Source organism: Mus pahari, chromosome 4 (assembly GCF_900095145.1).
Source record: "Mus pahari chromosome 4, PAHARI_EIJ_v1.1, whole genome shotgun sequence".
Lineage (NCBI taxonomy): Eukaryota > Metazoa > Chordata > Mammalia > Rodentia > Muridae > Mus > Mus pahari.
The window spans coordinates 31,043,629-31,063,532 of NC_034593.1; the positions used below are offsets into that span (position 1 = coordinate 31,043,629).

The window sequence follows — 19,904 nt, forward strand, 5'->3', positions numbered from 1 at the left end:
CTATAGGTGGAACAGCAATATGAACTAACCAGTACCCCCAGAGCTCGTGTCTCTAGCTGCATATGTAGCAGAAGATGGCCTAGTCAGCCATCATTGGGAGGAGAGGCCCCTTGGTCTTGCAAACTTTATATGCCCCAGTACAGGGGAACACCAGGGCCAAGAAGTGAGAGTGGATGGGTAGGGGAGTGGGGGGAGGAGGGGGGACGGTATAGGGGACTTTGGGGATAGCATTTGAAATGTAAATGAAGTAAATGCCTAATAAAAAATTGGAAAAAAAGAAAAAATTTGGATGCCAACCTCATAACATGGATGAAAAATTAATTCCAGTTGGCCTTTCATGTGAAAGATAAAGCTTTTTAACCCTTTAGAAGAATATAGTTATATCAGATTATATTTTAAAAACAAGATAAAATTCTAATTACAACATAAAATGATAAATTGAACTTCATTGTAATTCAAGAACTTCTACTTATAAAGATACTATTCAAAAATAATAAGAACAGTATCATCATTTTTAAACAGGAAAAAGATACCTAGTTATTTCACAGAAGTGGAATCATAAATACTAACAACTTATAGAACAATCTTAAAGTCTGTTCCTGAGGACACACGTACTCTAAGGGAGATGAGGTGTAGGTTGGCATTTAATCAAGGAAATGAATGAGCCATACATTTGATAATGATACCTTCTGGGAAGGCCACAGGCCAATGAAAACTCAGATTTTCCTGGCTTGAGAGCAAATAGACAAGGTGTTTTGGAAATAATCTGACTTAAATTATCTTCTAATATTTAACACTGGCAGAAATTTCACTCTTTTCAGAGCCCAAAACTACCCATATGGCCACGAGGCAACAGGGTTAGAAGCAAGGCTGTCCGAGATGGCAAGAACTGAATAATCTACACACATCTCAGAAAACAAGGCAAGAGGACAGGTAAATCAGTCAGTCTCCCACAGTGCAAGCTCTCTGTGTTCACTAATCTTATTAGTCAACCACAGCCACACACACATTGGGGATGAACCTTAGAAGCACGATGCTGAAGCCAGGCATAGTGGCTTAATTCCAGCATTTGGGAACATCTGTGAGTTTGAGGACAGCCTGGTCTACACCGTGAGTTCCAAGGCTGCATAGTGAGACCATGTCTCAAAACAAGTAACAAAGCAACAAACAGACAAACAGACAAACAGAATAAGAAGCATGAAGCTGAATGAGAATGTCCAGTTGTAAGAGACTTCACAAAATATAAAGCCTTCTGATCGAGTTGGGTCGCATGTGTTCCTGAAATAATTCATGTGCATCATAAACCTACATCTGGAAAGAGAAGCAGGAGGATTAGGAGCCCGATAACCTCTGAGATGTTGGCAGAGGTGTGAGTTAAGGAGCAGGGCCAACTGGAGGCAATCAACCGGTAAACTCGGGTGTGGCTGTGCATGTTCATGCATCGCTTCCGACTTCAGTGTTGCTGTACATACTCCTGTGCATACACAAATACCACACTTGAAAGATAATTCAGAAAGGAGTTGGGGGGAAAGCTGGAGCTAAACGGTAGTTGTAGGGAGAATGGGGAAAACACCTCAGTTTTAAGACAACAAAAACGTTTGAAGCTAAGTGATCTGTGAGATGTTAAAGGGAATAAAAGGGGTTCCAGGGTAATCTGGAATGCCACCGTTGGGGAAAAGCTACAGCGGTGTGACAACAGAGAGCCCCATGCTATTAAAATGCCTGTTTCCCCAGTCACACGCTACCCACACCTGCAGGAACAAGCATCCCAAGCTGCAAGGTGGGAGGACTAGGGACGAGAAGCTACAGAAGACAGAGAGCTGGGACCAGGGAGTCTCATAAGCTGAGGGTTTATGCCAAGCACGTGTATTAAGAAGTACAGCTCTGTATGTGCTATTTATAAGGGCACAATGGACCAAGGTCAGCAGAAAGCTAAGTCAAAGAATGTTGGCAAGGAGAACACAGGATAGCTTAGACACGGCTACCTTAAGACTGTAATGACCACAGTCCCTCAGAGGGGAAAGCTGGGCTCCCAGGAGTTGAAACTTTAACTTCTTCAAGGCTCTCCTGGCCCTAGCCCCAACTCCAACCTTGTCAACCGTGCCCCCAGGGAAGGACATAGAACTAGGCTTCACCTCCTCTTTTTATTGGAGCCACTGAGAAAGCTTTGGATCCAACTGACTCTTCAATCAAGGGAAACCAGACCCGAAAAGACAGATCTTAGGCTCAGAGATTCATTCACCAACTGCTTATTGAGAGCCAGTTTTGTTCAGTAGCATGTACACACACATACACACACACACACACACACACACACACACACACACACACACTAAATGAATAATGGGGTGGAGAGATGGCTCAACAATCAAGAACACTGGCTGACCTCACAGAGGACCCAGCACCTATATGATGCCTCAAAACTGTCTGTTATACCAATTCCAGAGCATTTGATGCTTTTTCCTGAGTGCTTACAGGCATCCAGACATACATATGGTGCACAGACATACATGCAAACAAATATCCATATGCATAAAATACAATGATGATTAATGATGGTAATAATAAATCAAGCAATAAATATTTTTTTAAAGAGATGAGGATGAAGATCATTATCAAGTAGTGCCGAGACATAAATATCCTATAGGGAAGCCAAAAACTAGATCCTTTCCTCACACAGTATTTACAAATGAGGCAAGTGGATTGGAGACATAAGTGTATGAATTAAAACTTCTAGGGAAACGTTCTTGATGCTCTGAAAGAAATCAGTGAAATGTAAACTTAAGTCAAATGAGATTTCCCCCTATTGTTCTGGATTAAAGATAAGCTTTAACCTGGTTACAAAACATACCAGTTACAGTCTAAGGACATGTTTTCACTAGCATCTGGGCCCATACCACTCCCACTGAGATTCAAATCGGTTTTGAGTTTACCTCTCGCTCTCTACATACCCACCAGGAAAGGCCTGAGAACCAAGAGCGCCTGGGTCTTATCACTCCTTTATTCTCCAATTGTTCCCTGTGAAAGGGAGGGAGTGTATCCTCCTTCCTAGAAGCTGAGGGAAGAGGGGAGTCTAAAGTTCATTAAAACTGCTTATCTCTGAGAAAAGGAGCCCAGTGACCTGTCTTCTACTGAATGTACAGTTCTAGGGATCGCTTCAGGTGACTAAGACAGAGAGACAAAGACCCAAGAGACAGGCAGGAACAAGCATGGCCTAACTTGTGCTCTTAGTATCTGACAAACGTCTCATCTCGCTACGGGAATCGGTGCGGAAGGTCCTGGAGAAATTAAAAGAGAGCATATGTCATCTCTGCCATTCCTGGGTATGTATGTAAGGGCCCTAAATCAACACAGCTGACTGGTGTTATCACATTCAGGTTTATTGCTGCCCCCTTCCTAACTAACAGGAAATGAAACAGCATTGTAGGGCAAAGAATAGAACTGGAGACCACTGTGGTAAATTATTCTTGCGTTTTATTGGCCTTTCACTTTGGATTGTACAGGCTAGTTGTTTCATAGCTTCATAGCTGTCATTCTTTTTTTTTTTTTTTTTTTTAAATTCTGAGTTCAAATGCTTGTGAGGAAGCCAAGAAATCCTTATGTGTACCTGCTGCCGAAAATGGAAATACAGCCACTCTCAAGCACGGAATCAGAAAAAAACTCTGATAATATTAAAAGAAATGTCATAAGACACTAGAGGACTGTTTATAATAGTCAATAGAAAATGAACTAAATGAACAAGATGGTTTGTAGATACAATGGGAAATCACACAACAGTTAAGAATGAGAATCCCATGTAGCAATATGGAAAACCCCTGGTAGCAAAAAGAAACACCGGTAACAGTTTCTTTTTTTTTTTTTTTTTTTTAATATTTATTTATTATTATACATAAGTACACAGTAGCTGACGTCAGACACACCAGAAGAGGGTGTCAGATCTCATCGCGGGTGGTTGTGAGCCACCATGTGGTTGCTGGGATTTGAACTCAGGACCTTTGGAAGAGCAGTGAATGCTCTTCTTACCCGCTGAGCCATCTCACCAGCCCGGTAACAGTTTCTTAATGTATTATTTAACTTCTTAGGAAATACACAAGCCAGGGCCTGGGGAGACAGCACAACAGTACTGCTCTTCCAGGGAAACTGAGTCTGGTTCTCCACACCCATGGTAGGCAACTCACAACCACCTAGCTCTAGCCCCAGGAGATCTGATGCCCTTTTCTAGTCTCCAGGGCACTGTACTCAATGTACACATAGGCCCTCCACATCAATAGAAATAATAATCAGTGTTTAAAAACCTGCCCAAGCAGGCACACCCCCCCAGAGCTAATGAATAATGCTATGGATATGTTTATGTCTGTAATTGTAAATATAAACAAGTAGGCTTGAGAAAAGCACACTTAAGCCCTAAGAAGGTGAAGCTCCCTACATAGGGAAAAGACAGGTGTAGCAGGATGGGGTGTGTTAAATACATCAGTGACTAAATGCCGAAAGGATATATCAAAGCACTGGCATTTATTAAAGCAAGGAGTATGGCGTAAATATGGTCACAGTGAGTAAACATTTTCCACAGTGATGAACGCACTTTATTTGCCAAAGAAAGTGAGAGTAATGCTGACTTAAAATGGTCGTTTGTAAAAAGGTTTCTGTAGAGCCGGGCGGTGGTGGCCACCTTTAATCCCAGCACTTGGGAGGCAAAGGCAGGTGAATTTCTGAGTTCGAGGCCAGGTGAATTTCTGAGTTCGAGGCCAGCATGGTCTACAGAGTGAGTTCCAGGACAGCTAGGGCTACACAGAGAAACCCTGTCTCGAAAAACCAAAAAAAAAAAAAAAAAAAAAAAAAAAAAAAAGGTTTCCATAGAAACCTTTTCTCACCAAAAAAATAAAATGCAACTTATTTTTTGATACAAGATCTTGGATATATAGCCCAGGCTAGCATCAAGTCTACTATATTCCTTCCTTAGTCTCACAAATACTGAAAATACAGATGTGCACTTGCTTCCATGCCTGGCCTAAAATGTCTTAAAAATTAAGGTGTGGGGACTGCTCAATTGGTAAAGCGCTTGCTGCATAAGAATGAAGACCTAGGCTGGCTATGGTGGTCTTAGCACTGGGTGGCAGAGGCAGGCAGGTCTCGGAGTTTGAGGCCAGCCTAGTCTATATAATGAGTTCCAGGACAGTCAGAGCTATGTAGCAAGACTGTGTCTCAAAGGAGGAGGAAGAGGAGGAGGAGGAAGAGGAAGAGGAAGAAGATGAAGACGAAGAGGAGGAGGAGAAAGAGGAAGAGGAGGAAGCGGAATAAAGAGGACCAAGTTCAGATAAATATATCTTATACAAATATTGCTGAGGAGGAAGATGGTAGGTCTCTAGAGCTCACTGGGCCTCCAATCTAGACAAATCTGCAAGCTCTGGGTTCACTGAGCGATAATGTGGAAAGTGACTGAGGAACACACCTGGCATTGACCTTTGGCCTCCACATTCGAATACATAAACACTTTTACATACACACACATTCATGAACATACAGCACAATACACAAATAAGAATGAAGGTGAGGCAGATGTCCTGGGAGTGAACAAAAAAAAAAAATCTCTGAATTTGAATAAAGGTCTTTACCAGATAAGCGATCCTAAAGTACTCATGAGCGTCTGTTTTTTCAACTCCATGATAGGTCACAAAACTCAGCTCATAAATAATTATTCAGATTGAACAATCAAATACATGTAGGCTCATAGTTGCTGCTTAGATAAGGTTAGTTACTAACCGTGTTATTGAACAAAGCTGGGAAACTCAAATGTCCATATCCTCTAATGTAATACTCTGCATGATATTTAAATGTTTTTGGAAACTATGCTTAGAAAAGGTCTACGTAATTTTACACTTACTGCCAAAAGAGAAAACGATAGAAAATAGATTGTTTTAATAATTCATCTGGAGTTCAAATTTCCCTGGAGGCCATCTGAACTAAGTCTCTCACTAACACACCATCACCTAAGGGAAAATAAGCAAGCATGCTCGCCTCCTTTTATCCTCAGGGAACATTCTGTACACAGATAGAACACTTTCCCCTTCAAAAGGTACTGTGTTTAAGGCCAGGCTTAGTAGCACATGCCCTTTGTCACAGACACAGCACTAGACAGAGAAGGCCTGGCTCTCAGGCATCCTCAGTAGCGCTCCAGAAGAGCTGGCGACCCGAACTTTTGAACACAAGAAAGAAATAGTGGCTTATCATTTCTTAGCCCTTCAGTAGTTGCTATTTGGCAGTTCCAGAGACTTTTTAACAAATGGAAAATAATAAATATAATGACACCAGACACAAAGACTTGTACAAATCTGGGCATAATGGTACAACCTGCAAATCTCAACATTTCAGAGGGAGAGGCAGTAGGACCAGAAGTTCAGGGCCAACTTCTACTTACTGAGTTTGAAGACAGCGTGGGCTACCAGGACCTTATTACAGATACCAAACCAAACCAAACCAAACCAAACCAAACCAAACCAAACCAAACATCAGAAAAATCCACCAACCAACCAACCAACCAACCAAACATCCAACCAACCAAAGAAAGGACATCCGAAAGAGGTCACATCTTAAAACATTAGCCCAACCTTCATAAGAACACCAGCCAGAAATTTTGTGAACTAGACAGGCTGATTAAAACTCCAAACTTAAGAAAAAACAAATGAAAAAGAATAGCCAGGCAGTCTAGCAAAATAAGTAAAGCTGATAATTGCATCTGGTTTTTGTTTGACTTTGTTTTAAACTGTATCTGGTCACATAGTGTTCATAGACAGACCAATGGAACATAACATGAAAAAAGAGGAAGAAACCAATTTGCTATAGGAATTTAATAAATGAAAAGTTAACAAAAAAACCTAAACAATATTCAACACACCGGACATAGATGAACATAATCATTTGGAAGAAGAAAATCTGGACCTTCATCCGTCGCTGAACTCAAGGACATTCTATACAGGGTGAATATTTCATGTGCAAAGTGAAAGAACTAGAAACATGTAAGTTTAAAGGTTATTACACAATAAGTCTTTTAAAATAGCACATAAATCTCAAAGCCATGAAAGCCTTGTAAAGTTAACTGCAAACACGAAAGAGTCCAGGATGGGAAATAACAGCTCGAAGTTCAAGGCATTCAGCACACTGGCATAAAAGCCTCCTTAACTCAGATCCTAGGCAAAGGCTGACAGCTTTAACTATTAAAATTTCTCTTAACCGGTAACAGAAAATCGTCAAGAAAGGCAAATGAGGGAGAACAACATCAATCAACCAGACCATGCAGGGCTCCCAGGGACTAAACCACCAACCAAAGAGTGCACATGGAGGGACCCATGGCTTGAGATACATATATAGCAGAGGATGGTCTTGTCTGACATCAGTGGGAGGGGAGGCCCTTGGTCCTGTGGAGGCTTGCTGTCCCAGTGTAGGGGAATGCTAGGGCAGTGAGGTAGGAGTGGGTGGGTGGGTGGGTGGGTGAGCACCCTCATAGAAACAGAAGGTAGTGGATGGGATAGGAGGGTTTGTGGAGGGGAAACTGGGAAAGGGGATGACATTTGAAACGCAAATGAATAAAATGATTAATTAAAAAAAGAAAGGCAAATGGAGATTTTTCTAATTAGATCATTAATCATACATGGCCAAGTTCCTTAATGATAAATGCATAGTAAAAGCACTTAACTATTTCTGTTAGGTTGAAATAAAAATCCCTGATTTATTTCTATCAATGGAAGATGAGGGATGAAACAAACTAAGTACCCTCATGGTGGTTTCCAAGTCCAGTACTAGGGGGATCCAGTGCTCTGTTCTGACCTCCGTGAGCACCGAACATTCACGGGGTAGCCAGACAGACACATAGGCAAAAGCCTCTCACATTAAAAAAAAAAATTATGAAACACTTTGTTTTCAATACTGCGAAAGCAGTCCTTCTCGGTGAGCCTGGTACTACAGGCCTGTAGTCTGAGAGGCTGAGGTAGGAGGAATGAGAGTCCAATCCATGTCCTGCCGTCCATGGGTAACAATGAGTTGGAACTCAAGCCAGGAAACTTAGTGAAACTCTATCTCAAAAATAGAATAGCCTAGGCTATATAACACAGGCAAGGTCCTGGGGACAAACCTCAATCTTAAGAAAATAAGGAATAAAGTTACGACAACAACAACAACGTCAACAACAACAGCAGTCTCTTCTTTAGCAAACAAAACAAAACAAAAATCCCAACAACAAAAAGGGAAAGGACAAAGAGGCTGATCCCGTTTGATTTTGAAGTCCCTAACACCCCACTCTCTCTGCCCTGTACAACTTCATAGTGTACATGAAGACTGCACCACTCCACACAGACAGAGAGTCACACAGGAGTCACACACAATAGAGAAATGGCTAACAAGTACTTACCTGATATCGTGTTGGCTGATTGAGAATGCTGTTAAAACTGTGTGATTCAAAAACTCTCGAGTTAGACTGTGTGAAGAGGTTTAACTAGGAGAAAATACAATTAACCTAGTAAATGAGATTACATTCATTTGGAATAAGAGATATAGATTATTTTATTCTCTTGGATGGCATTTCAGGAGTCCACACTTCTGAGGAATGTTTTGTTCAAGTTGGCTTGTATGAGGGGGTTAAATATTTTTGAAGGCAAACAGTTGTGTGGGAGAGATGTTCTCTTTCACCAAAGAACCTGCACAATGCGGTGTAATGGAGCTGTTACTAAGAATGTACTTTAGAAGTTGGCCCATACCTAACATACGCTTTCCTGGGAATAGGCAACGTTTACCACTCAGAACTCCAAGTGCCTCCAAAGTAGTTTGATTGGCTGCTGAGCCCTAGCTCCTCCCTAATTGATCAGAATCCCACAGGTGTGGGTAGCCTTACAGATATTTCATAGCTCTATGATATCACCTAAAATAATACGGCTTCTCTATCATCCTGCCTTACACTAATCAGATCTTTGGAAAGAACTGGGTTGAAGAATGGAGCTTTATTGTCTGTTTCTATCTAGATGTCTGTCTGTCTATGTATCTATCATCTATCAATCATATATCTATCCATCAGTGATCTATGTCTGTCTATCTATCTATCTATCTATCTAGTATCTATCAGCCATCTATTTATCATCTATTATCTCTATATGACAATTCTCTGTGTATCTATATATCTACCATGCATCTATCAGTCATCTCTCTCTGTCATATCATCTATCATCTATCTATCACCTCTACATCTCTATATATCAATCATCTATGTGTATCTACCTATCCTGTATCTATCTATCTATCTATCTATCTATCTATCTATCTATCTATCTATCTATCTATCTATCTATCTATCATGTATCTATCAGTCATATCTATTTATCATCTATCATCTCTATCTATATGACAATCCTCTATGTGTATCTATCATGGATCTATTAGTTCTCTATCCCCCCTCCTCTGTCTCTCTCTCATCCATCTATAATCTATCATCTATCTGTTACCTATCTACCTATCCTCACTCCCACCTTCAGCTTGAGTTTTGAGTAGGCAGGAGGAGAAAGCCAGCTGAGAGCTCAGCCCTGCCACGACTGACAGACATGAGCAGGAACTTTCCATCATTCCAGGGCTAGCTGGCTTGTATATGATTCAAAAGAGCTCCCATCCTAAACTGTAGTCTTTCTACCTCCAGAGCCTCCCTGTAATAATTCAGGAAGTGTGGCAGGCCTAGGCAGAGGCGACAGGGCTGGACAGGCTTCTAGTTGACTGTTTGGCTAGGACCTGCAAGTGATGATGTGACTTTTCCCTCTGCCACTAGGGGTCACTATCAGCCTACTGACTGAACTCAGCAGCCTTAGCATGAAAAGTGTCTAAAACAGAACAACAATATTTCTCTGTCTTTTTATTTAATTCGTTTAATGAAGGACGTCGATGCCTGATGCAAGACTGAGACACTTTGGGTGGGTGTAGTGCCACATGCCTGGATGCCTAGGTGCCTGGGTGCCTGGGTGCCCGGATGCCCGGGTGCCCAGATGCCTGGATGCCCAGATGCCCAGATGCTGGGCAGAGTTAAGTAGGAAGATCAAAGTTAAGGGTCAGCCTGGGCAATTCAGGAGGATCTGAAAAGAGTGGGGAGGCAAGGTAGGCCCTCTTAGCTGAGAAAAGTTTCTTCCTCCTATTAGTGACATCACGGGGTGGGAGGAGATGTCCTGTGGAGCGCTTTCCCTGTGTCTTCATAGAGGTCTAAACATCTGGAAGCACCCCGTCCAGCTGGCTTTTGGTAGCCCCCATCTATACTATGACTATTTGGGGTCTAAAGTCCATAAACTCTGTTGCCTACTGTGGTGGCTCAAATATGCTTGGCCCACAGGAAGTGACACAATCAGGAGGTGTGGCCTTGTTGGAGGAAGTGTGTCACCAGGGGTGTCGGTTTTGAGACCCCTCCTGGCTGTCTTCAGATCCAGATGTAGAACTCTCAGCTCCTTCTCCATGTCTGCCTGCACACAGCCACGCTTCCCGCCATAATGATAATGGACTGAACCTCTGAAACCGTAAGCCAGCCCCAACTAAATGTTAACTTTAACATTTAAGAGTTGCCTCGGTCATGGTGCCTCCTCACAGCAATGGGAAGACAGCTACAGAAAGAAAATTTCAAGGTTTGTTCTCTGAAGGACAGCAGGCTGAAAGTGACTATGCTTCAGAGGCCAAAGACTTAAGGAGCTAAGCTTCCCTACAAAGATAAAACATTCATCAGCACACTGTCAATCTCCATAACAGGCAGAGCCGCCCGGAACATCAGGAGTCAGTTATTCCCCAGTGCATAAAGAGGGCTAAGCATGGACTGCCAGAGAGCCTAGATCCACATATACCCTGCATGGGCTGCGCTCTTGCTGCTAGCCAGGTCTAAACACTCAGCAAGCAGTGTGGGCTATGATGAGGAAGGACCCTGATGTTTGCTGAGCTGGAGCGGAATACATCCCATTTAACCCTCATGGCTTTCCTCTTTTAGGTGAGGCGATTTATCTGTGTAACTTGCTCATGAGTTTTAAAAGACAGTTCAGAACCAAGTCTAGCCTAGGGGCTACACTTTTTTCCACCCCACGGCTTCTCATTGTGTGTGAGAGATATTATTTGAATGAGGTACGGACAGCCGGTCACTGCTGTGGCGTCTAATAGCCATGAGAGAGCACAGTGACCGCAAACAGAAAGTGACCCACACAGAAAGCCGCAAACAGCCACTTGCTTTTAAACTTATTTTCCAATGCTGTGGTTCAAAACGAGGGCCTTGTGCATGTCAGGAGGCACTATCCACTGAACCACACTCCCGGCACAGGGTCACTATCTGTAAGGGTAAGATTCGAGGGCTATTAAAAAATATTGGAAAGACAGATCTACATCAAAAAATGAGGAATTAACTTGCATCAATCCCGTCTTTCCCTCAGCATCAATCAAGGAAAGGCCTCTACTTTTGTACAAGGCCCCTGTGTTACTGTTTCCTGGGCTTCTAGACTACGGCAGCTGGAGACCATTTTTCATACTTTTTAAAAGACCAAACCTCTGTAGTCCTAACCAGTCTCAAAATCTCTATATCGCTCAGCCTGCTTCAGTCTTGGTGTCTCCCGCCTCAGTGTACCAAGAATGGGGACTGCAGGCCTGCAGCACCGTGCCAGGCTCCATCTTTACAGTTTTAGCAGAGACAGTACCTGAGTATCACACACTGGCTCCTGTCTGCTTCCTTCCCTTTTATTTTAAATACAGCCATAATGTTGTGTCTCCTACCCCAATTCTATATACAGAAACTATGTTCAGACTGATGAAGTGCCACCATGAAACTTACATTCCTAGGTCAACTCAAGGGCAGAGCATTCGTCTTTATAAAGGACATTTATTGCAGCGTTCTTCTTTATAAAGGGCTTTATTGCTGGTTGGGAAGATGCTCAGGGTCTCATCCATGGCATGATACTAAAGGAAAGGTCCTTCTGCTGTCTCTCCAAATACAGTGCTGGTGAACTATGCACACGCCAAGGGGTAAGTCTGAAGTTAAAGCTACTTAACTTCAGAATAACTGGTTTAAAGCATGGGGCACACAGATGCAAAGCATTCTTTTGACAACAACTTTCTTTTTTTATGTTTAACAAGCTTTTCATGAGCTTGTTTATGTTGTGGAAGTTTCCATGAGAGGCTGACCCCCCAATAAGGCATAGACTAAGTGACTATTTGAAACACTCTGCAGATAGTATTAGTCTATGAAAGACCATGGGATAGGCAGCTACGCTCAATCTCTTCTAAGTTCACACACGGGAATTAATGAACGGATATCAAAGGCCAGGAAAAAGAGACAGGACATTTATTTGATGATCTTGGCATCTTTTCAGTACGTACCCTGGACTTTGAGTTACCCATGCCCAGTTCCAGGTCCTTCTGCAGCCTTCTCCTCCTGCATTTGGAAAAGTTAGTGATCCTCATGATGAAGTAAACAAACGATTTTGGACTAGGGACCAGACTGAAGGGTGGAGGTAATGTTTTTCCATCATCGAAGTAGGACAGCCAAAGTTTGGAACGAGCAAACTTCCATTCTACATCACTGTCATCCTGTTACAAAATAAAACTCATTGTTAAAGTAAAAAAAAAAAAAAGATTTTATTTTTAAGTGCGTGTGCTTGTGTGTGCATGTGTGTGATGTGTGTGCTTTCCTATATGTGTGTCTATCTGTATGTGTGTGTATGTATGTGTGTACTTATGTGTGAGTGTATATGTGTGCGAATGTGTGTGTGTGTGCTTGTGTGTGTCTGTGTGTCTGTGTGTGCATATACCTGTGGTGGCCAAAAGACCCCTCTAAAAAGATCAGACACCCTAAAGCATAGTTACAACAGCATAGTTGTAAGTCACCTGATGTGGGTACTGGGAACTAAACTCTCTGGTTCTTTTTGAGAATAGTAACTCTTAACTTCTAAGAAATCTCTCCAGTCCCACAGTTACTAAATTTTAAATGAGACACTCCAGACCTGATGTACATTCTTATAGTAATTACATTATGTTTTAAACAATTCAGTAACTTATTCACATTTATCTGCATATAATTCCTACTTGTCCACCTACTATAGACTCACATACTGATATCAAAATGCTTTCGCTTCCATATGCCTCTGACTGTACCCACGGAGATACAGCCAGCATTTCCTGTTCCTCATTTCGAGGTAATGCAAAAAGACAAGAAAATTCAGGATCAAAGAAGGATAAAACCATAGTCTCTCTCTGTCCTCCCAACCATCTCTTGACATCCATCACCATTTCTCACTCTCTGCCACACTCCAGGCTCTTCCAGACCCACCATAACAAGTTGTAGATGTCACACGTCTTATTCTAAAGGCAAAGGGGGAATGACATTTAGATACATTGATTTTTTTGCTTCATTCATCTTAATTTGTTTTGAAGATTTCACACTAGCACAGACTGGCCTGGAACTTACACTGTAGCTTAGGCTAGCCCACTGCCACATTCTCCTAAGTCCTGGATAACAGACATAAGCCAACACATTTCACTGGATCAATTACATTTTGAAGTTTGTATTTGTCCCACATGTCTCCAAATGTCACATGAATCCTACAGTGGCCGAGATTTGCCTTTATCTTTTTCTATTCCCAGTGCTCCTCACGGTGATTGGTACAACTATCCTCACTGACAAAGGACATGAAGCAGGGCCACAGGAATAGGAAGTGAGCTCCTTTAGTCCTTAGTACCTACACTGATGTCACCACACAAACAGACACTCACAGTATTGTCCTTCGGTCTCTGTGGGATTCATGTACTGGTTAATTCTGCTTGGTCCCATGATGGGATTTGCTCTAGGATTGCCTAAGGGACAAAATCCTAGGCATTCGTATGGGAGAGTTTTTAGAGTGAGTTAATTTGGGTGGTATAACCTACCGTAAGATGTGGGTAGTCCCAACTACACTCAAGACTACATAAAGAGGAGAAAATGAGCCGAGGTCCAATATCCACCTTTCTCTGTGTCCTGACTAAGAATGCAGTGTGACCACCAGTTCCCACCATTCTCTGTGTCCTGACTAAGAACGCAGTGTGACCACCAGTTCCCACCATGATGGACTGTACCCTGAATTGTCAGCCAAAAATAAACTCTTGCTTCCTTAATTTGCTTTGTCATAGCAACAAGTAAAATAACCGACAAGGGGACACTATATACGGGAATCCATTCCCAAAATGCACATAGAAGCTAAGCCTGGTGCCGCATGCACAGCTACAGTCTGAGCTCCTGGGAACATGAAGTAGGTGGGGTTCAGTGAGTTTGCAGTCTGGATAGCACAGTGATGCCCTGGGTAGCCTGGTTCTGGAGTGAGACCCTGTCTTCAAAACCCCAGGCAAGCATCGCTATTTGGTGGAGGTGACACACTGCTAAGCCAAGATCTCTGAGAGCAGAAGATATGTAAAAGTAGACCACAAAGGAGGAAGCTGTGGAACCGACAAACCCAAAGCCCAAAGCAGAGTGGCTTCCAGGCACTGAACATTTTGCCTAAAGAACATAGTTAACTCAACTGCCGTAGCTTCCGCAGGGATCAGAGTGGGTGGCCCAGCAAGCAAGAATCCCCCAGCAGCCAATATTTCTAGCCAATAGTCTTAGAACTTCTGAGACACAGAGCGAAGGAACACTCACCTCGATCTCTTGGTATGAGCTGTTAATCATAGCAATTAGCATGTTGAGTAAAACAACCACCATAGTTACATTATAGATTCCATAGAGAACATATCCAATATTCTCTATGAATTTGTGATCGTATTTGAGGACAACAGAAGTCACTTCAGACAATCCAAATATGGACCAAAACAAAGTCTTGAAACTTTCTTCGACCCTGTTGAACAGTAAAAACACGGTAATGAGAAGCTTCCAGTATTAAAAACAAGCTAGTATCTAATGCTAGGCATATGTAAATATTATTATGAAATGCTATCATCATACATTCCTAACAATTGCATATGTCTGTGCACTGTGTGCATGCAGTGCCTGTGGAAGCCAGAAGAGGGCATCAGATACCCTGGGTCTGGAGTTACAGATGGTCGTAAGCAGGTGGATTCTGGGATTTGAACCCAGGTCCTCTGCAAGAGCAGCCAGAGCTTTTAACTGCTGAGCCATCTCTCTAGCCCCCCCCCCCAATAATTGCTTCTAATAAAAATTTAAAGAGTTTTTCGGTTATATTTTAAAAATTAAAATTTAAAAGTGAAAAATATGTTTTAAGAATTAAAAATATTTTAAGAATTATTCTGTTATGGTATATTATTTTTTCAAATTGTTTTCAAGACAGTATGGCATTGAATTGATCTTCCTGCATCCAGATTCTAAGAGGTTGCAATCCAGGTATGTGCCACCACGTCTGCATTGTTAGAGTACTTAGCCGCAATTATACCCTGGGGTTTCAGAGGCTGGGGTCAATGACCAGCTTTTCTGAAGTTATTCTGATGAAGAGTTGGTCAGCAGGAGAAAGCAGAAGTTGCTTCACAACACCCATACTTTTCTTCTGGAAGGATGCAAGGCTGGAGTCTGATTTTGTAGGTGGTTTGGAAATTTAAATCTAACTTCTTGGCTTAGGTTTAAAATGAAACACCCACTTCAAAAAAGGATCTAGCCCCTCACCATGGCTTGCAACGAAGTAGTTTGTGTGTACCCAGAACAAAACCAAGCTTAATATCCAGGGAACAGGCCAAAGAGTTTTGGTGTATCCAGATGGTGGAATGCGGTGCAGCCACTGGGGATAACAAGGCGGATTTATCTTCATACAGTTATAGTATAAGGGATAGCAAAGATACAGTAAGTAAAAAATTACATGTAGCAACTGTGAAATACTTACTCATCTGAATACAAAAGAGAGGGCTATCTGGATATTTATATTCTTCTTTTTTTTGGGAAAAAAAATCTCCAAAAGTATTCAAAAGAAACCATGGTTTCCGAGAATGAAAGTCAGCTCATGGACTGAGGGTTAGGGCCTGAAGGAAGGCCTTTTCTCTCTAAATACCCAACCCTGATGCCTGAATTCTGGTCACAAGAATCCACAGTCAGCCATGCTATCTGTGGGGAATTAGCCTCTAATTCCTTGTGGGCATCAACCTCTGAGAACGTGCAAGGGAACCCCGAAGAAATGACGCTGTATTTCCAGGTTATCAGTGTATCACTTTCCATAGTGTTTAAACCATCGCTTGGTTACTTAGAACATCAAATGTAATACAAAGCTATGCAAAGAATTATTGTACTATTGTGTTTGGGGAACCGTGGCAGGAAAAGGGTGTGTATGCTCAAACACAGACTATTTCTTTTTTTTTTTTTTTTTTGGTTTTTCGAGACAGGGTTTCTCTGTATAGCCCTGGCTGTTCTGGAACTCTGTAGACCAGGCTGGCCTCGAACTCAGAAATCTGCCTGTCTCTGCCTCCCGAGTGCTGGGATTAAAGGCCTGCGCCACCACGTCCAGCTCATTTCTTAAAAGAATATTAGATCCATGGTCGGTTGCATGTGGGGTACAGATTCTGAAACCCGGCTGCATCTCCTCCATGGAAACAATGCGCAGCCCAAGAGACACGGGGTGGGAGGCCACGCAACAGGAGCCCCCAGCTCCTCCATGGAAACAATGCGCAGCCCAGGAGACACGGGGTGGGAGGCCACGCAACAGGAGCCCCCAGCATCCCCATGGAAACAATGCACAGCCCAGGAGACACGGGGTGGGAGGCCACGCAACAGGAGCCCCCAGCATCCCCATGGAAACAATGCGCAGCCCAGGAGACACGGGGTGGGAGGCAATGGAATGGGAGCCCCCAGTCCTTACAGCACATGCCAGACTAAGCGTCGGGTTCCATCCCTCCTATGACTTTTATCTGAGGGCATTAAGCCCATTTTGTCACACAACCTTGCATCTGTGAACGGAATAAAGAAACTTCAACCGTCTCCACCCAGATTCATTATGAAGCACAGGTGGAAAATAGTCTTTTTGTTTCCCCCCAAGAAAATGATTTATGAAAATAGTACTTCAAAAATTTTTTTTAACAAATTCTAAACAATAATGAAGCCTTTAGACCTGCCAGGTTTAAACGCTAGTTTACCTATTTATTCATGTAACCACTCAGTCAGTAACACTGGAACATCCAGTATGTTCTAGAAATGTTGTCAGTTCCTGGGGATAGGGGGAGGGGGAGGAGAGAAAAAGAGAGGGGGGGATTCCCTTTGTCACAAAACCTCAGGAGTATGAAGTCACTCAGAAGATTGATCACTCCAGCCTCCATTTCTGCATTTACTCTACCTGTCTGTCATGGAGTCACCCCGCCCCTTTCTCCCGTGCCTGCACAAACTTTCTTGCAGCATCTGTGGGTCAGCCTCGTGTGTGGGAGCCGAGGGAGCTGCAAAGGAAAGGACGCCGCAGCTCCTACTGTGGGCAAGAGGCTTTATGTAACAAGCCTTATGCAATCCTCACCACGACCTTATTTAAAATCTATCATGCTTATTTTAAAATTGAGAAAAATGACACGGAAAAAATGTTCAGTAATTTAACCAAAGGGCGCTGTTAGAAAATAGCAGAACTGTGTTAAAACCCTGGCCCACCAGACTTTTCAGCGAGACTCTTTTCTACTATATTGCGTTACCAGGTCTCCCTTCAAAAAAGAAAAGAAAAAAGTAATGTATCATATGAACTGCTGTGAGGAAGGGAACAGGGGCCCTGTGCAGGGTCCTGTCCATTCTCCAATGGAGTCACAGGATTTTTGTTGTTGTCGTTATTGTCATTTATTATAATAAAATGAACCTCTAGGCTCCTTTTACCCTTAAGACCTGCTTGACAACAACTATTTAGGAGTTACTTTAGGACAATTCAGATGTTTCCAAGGATGTGATTCTGTACTTTAACTACAGGGAACTTACTGTGCTGCTGGCTTGCAGATGTGGCAATGTGGGCGCAAAGGGTAGGTGGCGAGGTTGGTGATACTCTTGCCAGCAAGGGCTGAAACTCACAGGGAGAGTCCCATCCCCATGACAACCAGCCACCCAGGGGTGAGAAGGATGATCTCACAGCTGGGAACCTAAAAGTGATGGTGACTACGGGGTTAATCAAGGCAGGCTTCAGGGAGGAGGTGACTCTTCCCGGGAGGGCTGGGGTTGGCAGTGACTTGTCAGGGGCTGTCCTGCTCTTGAATCCCCGTACCCACTCCTGATGAAAACATTAACACAGAAGCTAGAAGAGTAATCCAGACTTCAAAATGATGGCGCTAAATTTAGCGTTTTACATAATGTAAGAGATGCCCACTATTAGACATTTGCCATTCTTTTTTTTTTTTTTTTTTTTTTAAATAGCCCCTTTGGTCCAGTATTTTTCCAAATCCTGATCACTCTCACTGAACTCCAAGAGTGGACGAATGACCCGCATGACCAGCCAGAGACACTGATTTCCTGGGCTGTTTTTCTGCTCTTGAGAGTGGCTTCGTCATTCCTCATTTGCTGGACCCGTTAGAAGTTCTTTTTATACCTTCCTAGTATGACGTCTTACTTACGTGGTAAAAGCAGGATTTACTTTGGCCCCAAGGTAGTAAGAATAAAGTATGAACATGCCAATCATGAAAGCCAGGAACACCATGATGAAGAGAACCATGAACTTGAATATGTCCTTCACGGTCCTTCCAAGAGAGATCTGCAAGGGCCCAAAGCTCTCGTTTGCAGGGAGGATGTACGCGATCCGGGAGAAGCTGAGCACCACAGCTATGGCATAGAGCCCTTCGGAGATGATCTGAGGGTCTGAGGGGAGCCATTTGTCTCTAGCTAGGAAAGGGAAGAGAGAGAGAGAGAGAGAGAGAGAGAGAGAGAGAGAGAGAGAGAGAGAGAGAGAGATTACAAATGGAGCTTTTTAAAAAAATATTTATTCCTAACTATGCAAAGCAAATACAGGCAGGTGGTTCTTGCTTCAGTTGGAACTACTGGCAATTGAATTTGTTGCCCAGATTCTATATTTTTATGCAAAACTAGAAACAACCTCTATGTTTCAATGGGTGAAACCCTATTACAAAGTTACTGAGACAGCCTCACCTGGCACAAAAGTGGAATGAAATAGTGGGCGGGGCAACGTTTTGTGGACATGGACTATGTCCAGGGCGAGAGGCGATTGATACTCACTCCCCCGACCCCGAGGTGTCAGTGTTATTTTCTGGTTGATTTGCTATCCTACGGGCAAAGCCTCAGTGAAACCTTATTTTGAAAATGATTTCATCTGTCAGTTAACACAAGTAAACTGCCCAACAGTCGTTAAGGGGACTATCACAAATCATGGTGGTGCTGACCCTGTGAGATCTGAGCCTCAGGACCACTCCCAGGAAGCATAATATAACACTATATAATATGTTAGATATAGACCTGGAGTGAGGGCCCAATAGTCTACAGCAGATTTAGTTCCCTGGAAGGCCAGTGAAATAGTAAATGGTTAACTCTGTTCAAACTGTGTCATGTCCAAAAGAATGGCTGCTCTGTGGACATTTGCACTTCAAGCTTAGCATCTGCTGACTGTTTGCCGTGTGTTAGACACTGCCTTCAATGGTCCAGGGTTATTCCCCCCTTTATAAAAAGAGAAACCACAGCATCCCAGGATCCCAGGATCCCAGGAGCTTAGTCACACCAGTATCTCAGGGTCCCAGAGGCAGCTTGACTCCTAGGAGCTCTGACACACCCAGGATCTCAGGATCACAGGATCACAGAGACAACTGAACTCTGAGGAGCTCTGAAACAACCAGGATCACAGGAAGGACAGGCTCCAGTCAGAGATAGCAAGGGCAGGTAGCACTACAGATAACCAGATGGTGGGAGGCAAGCTTAAGAACATAAGCAACAAGCTGGGCGGTAGTGGTGCATGCCTTTAATCCCAGCACTCGGGAGGCAGAGGCAGGTGGAT

The 19,904-nt window shown here is 43.0% G+C and overlaps 1 protein-coding gene across 2 annotated transcripts in view; it reads right to left on the reverse strand.

Moving 5' to 3' along the window:
- Trpc3 (transient receptor potential cation channel subfamily C member 3) overlaps positions 1-19,904 on the reverse strand; it is a 72,708-nt gene that overhangs the window by 5,437 nt on the left and 47,367 nt on the right. For both annotated transcript variants that reach the window (XM_021195443.1, XM_029537966.1), the window contains exons 7-10: positions 18,520-18,784; positions 14,654-14,849; positions 12,364-12,573; positions 8,402-8,485 (exon numbers count right to left, since the gene is read on the reverse strand). In XM_021195443.1, the coding sequence (XP_021051102.1) occupies positions 8,402-8,485; positions 12,364-12,573; positions 14,654-14,849; positions 18,520-18,784 (755 nt within the window). The remainder of the gene's footprint in view (positions 1-8,401; positions 8,486-12,363; positions 12,574-14,653; positions 14,850-18,519; positions 18,785-19,904) is intronic.